The following is a 1,825-nucleotide window of genomic DNA, read 5'->3' on the forward strand; positions in this document are numbered from 1 at the left end:
GGCGAGTCGATTCAAGTCAAAGTCGTGTGTGGTGCAGTGAGTGCGTGAATTGCGGCGTTCACGAGTAATCGAGTCACAAAGGGTTCACCTAAGGCCGTATGATCCTGTAGGAACTTATTTTCGGGTCCTCTACATGCTGGTCCTTAGCCCTTGCAATTAGAAGTTGAGTGCTTGGAACCACTCATGCGAGTTCTTCTCAAAAATGAGTAAAGAAGCGGTTTGAAGTTCTACGGGAGGTGGGCTCCATTACTAGTCCGCTGGGATGGTCAACAAGAACTTCTAAGGCTAGATTTTAGGTTGTAGGAGTAGGAAGTTATGACCTCACTAAAAATGAGGTCAACAGTTATCTTCACCAATTTTGTTTTATGGATATAAACGTTTTCAAAACTTGAATATGTCAAAACCAATTTCTTTATGGGCTTAACTTGTGAGAAGTGGCCTTCTCAACCTATTTCTCGTAAATGAATTAATTATAAACGTTTTGGTAATTTGCTATAAAAATTTGAATAATTGGTGTTGGCTTCATCTAATTCAATTTTATGTAAATTTTCATCCAAGCACTAATCATCTTTTAGGTTTCTGACCACTTATTAGAACATTGAATCCCAGTCATCAACAACTGGTTTGGGAATATTGGTTCTGGTAAAATATCAATTTTTTAAATTTCCTAATACTAATTTGCGGAGTCAAACTGCTGTATATATTCATTTCTCCTCATTCTTTTAGATATATCAGGTCTAACAATTTTGTACATGACATGGTGAAATCATGACTTGATTGTCAGTTTATATCTTTCTCCCACTCAATTTCCATGCCACATCAATCATTCTTTTGGCCCTCAAGTGGGTCTGGAGTTGGAGTCTTATCTTGGATTTTGGGTTCGATTATCTTCTGGTGGTGCTATTTACAACTTATACTTTAGATATCTTACATCCCTTATTATTGCATGTTGCAATATTTTATTACCACTTTTTTGTATCTATAGGAGAGCTTCGGTTGGATTTTCTTCCAACACAATTAGGCTTTTGGTTGCAGTAGTGACTGATTCTTTTGCTAATTTTTTGTTTATGATTGATATATAATAAACTATATTGAGCATTCTAATTATAAATAAAGAGATTCAGGCATGTACAAAATTGAGATTCAGGCAGTAATGACTCCCAAGTATGGCAGTAATATTTATAAATAGCTTTTGAAACATTTAAGTTTCTGTTATCAACGATGTGAATGGTATATTTGCTATACTTATATCTGAAAAGATATGTTTGTTGTATACTTCAGTGTGCACATGTAATGGCTATGGCAGTTCAGAAAATATTCCCAAATTCCAAGGTTACAATTGGTCCTTGGATAGACAATGGATTCTATTATGACTTTGACATGGAGCCTTTAACTGATAGGGATTTGAAGAGAATAAAAATGGAAATGGTAAGAATAGTGTGAATCATGGTTTGAAGGCCACTTAATTTTTTAATTGGGATTTGCTTATCATTTCAGGGCACGGAATTTATTTCTTGCATCATCTGTAGGATCGGATCATTAAGCGCAATCTACCTTTACTGAAAGAAGATGTTTCCAGAGAAGAAGCTAAAAACAGAATATCAGCAATCAATGAGCCTTACAAACTGGAGATCCTGGAAAGCATCAAGCAAGATTCTATTACTATTTATCATATAGGTTTGATAAGCTATTTTATTTATAATCAAAAGTGTCAAAATAGCTCAAAGATTCTTTGCAGGGGGGGCATTTTAGTCCCATAGTCTCTCGAAGTGTCAATTTAGTCCTTAGATTTTTTTAATATGGGCTGAAATAATTCCTACGGAGG

General features: G+C 35.1%; 1 protein-coding gene across 1 annotated transcript; it reads left to right on the top strand.

The window, feature by feature from the left end:
• Positions 1-1,197: 1,197 nt before the first annotated feature.
• On the top strand, positions 1,198-1,677 carry LOC110037685 (threonine--tRNA ligase, chloroplastic/mitochondrial 2-like; the record flags this gene model as incomplete). Its single annotated transcript, XM_020742389.1, has 2 exons — positions 1,198-1,428; positions 1,530-1,677. Coding segments are annotated over exons 1-2 (349 nt in total), but the record flags the coding sequence as incomplete, so codon positions are not given.
• Between the last annotated feature and the right edge of the window lie 148 nt (positions 1,678-1,825).

The sequence above is a fragment of the Phalaenopsis equestris genome, unplaced genomic scaffold (assembly GCF_001263595.1).
Source record: "Phalaenopsis equestris unplaced genomic scaffold, ASM126359v1 Scaffold223431, whole genome shotgun sequence".
Lineage (NCBI taxonomy): Eukaryota > Viridiplantae > Streptophyta > Magnoliopsida > Asparagales > Orchidaceae > Phalaenopsis > Phalaenopsis equestris.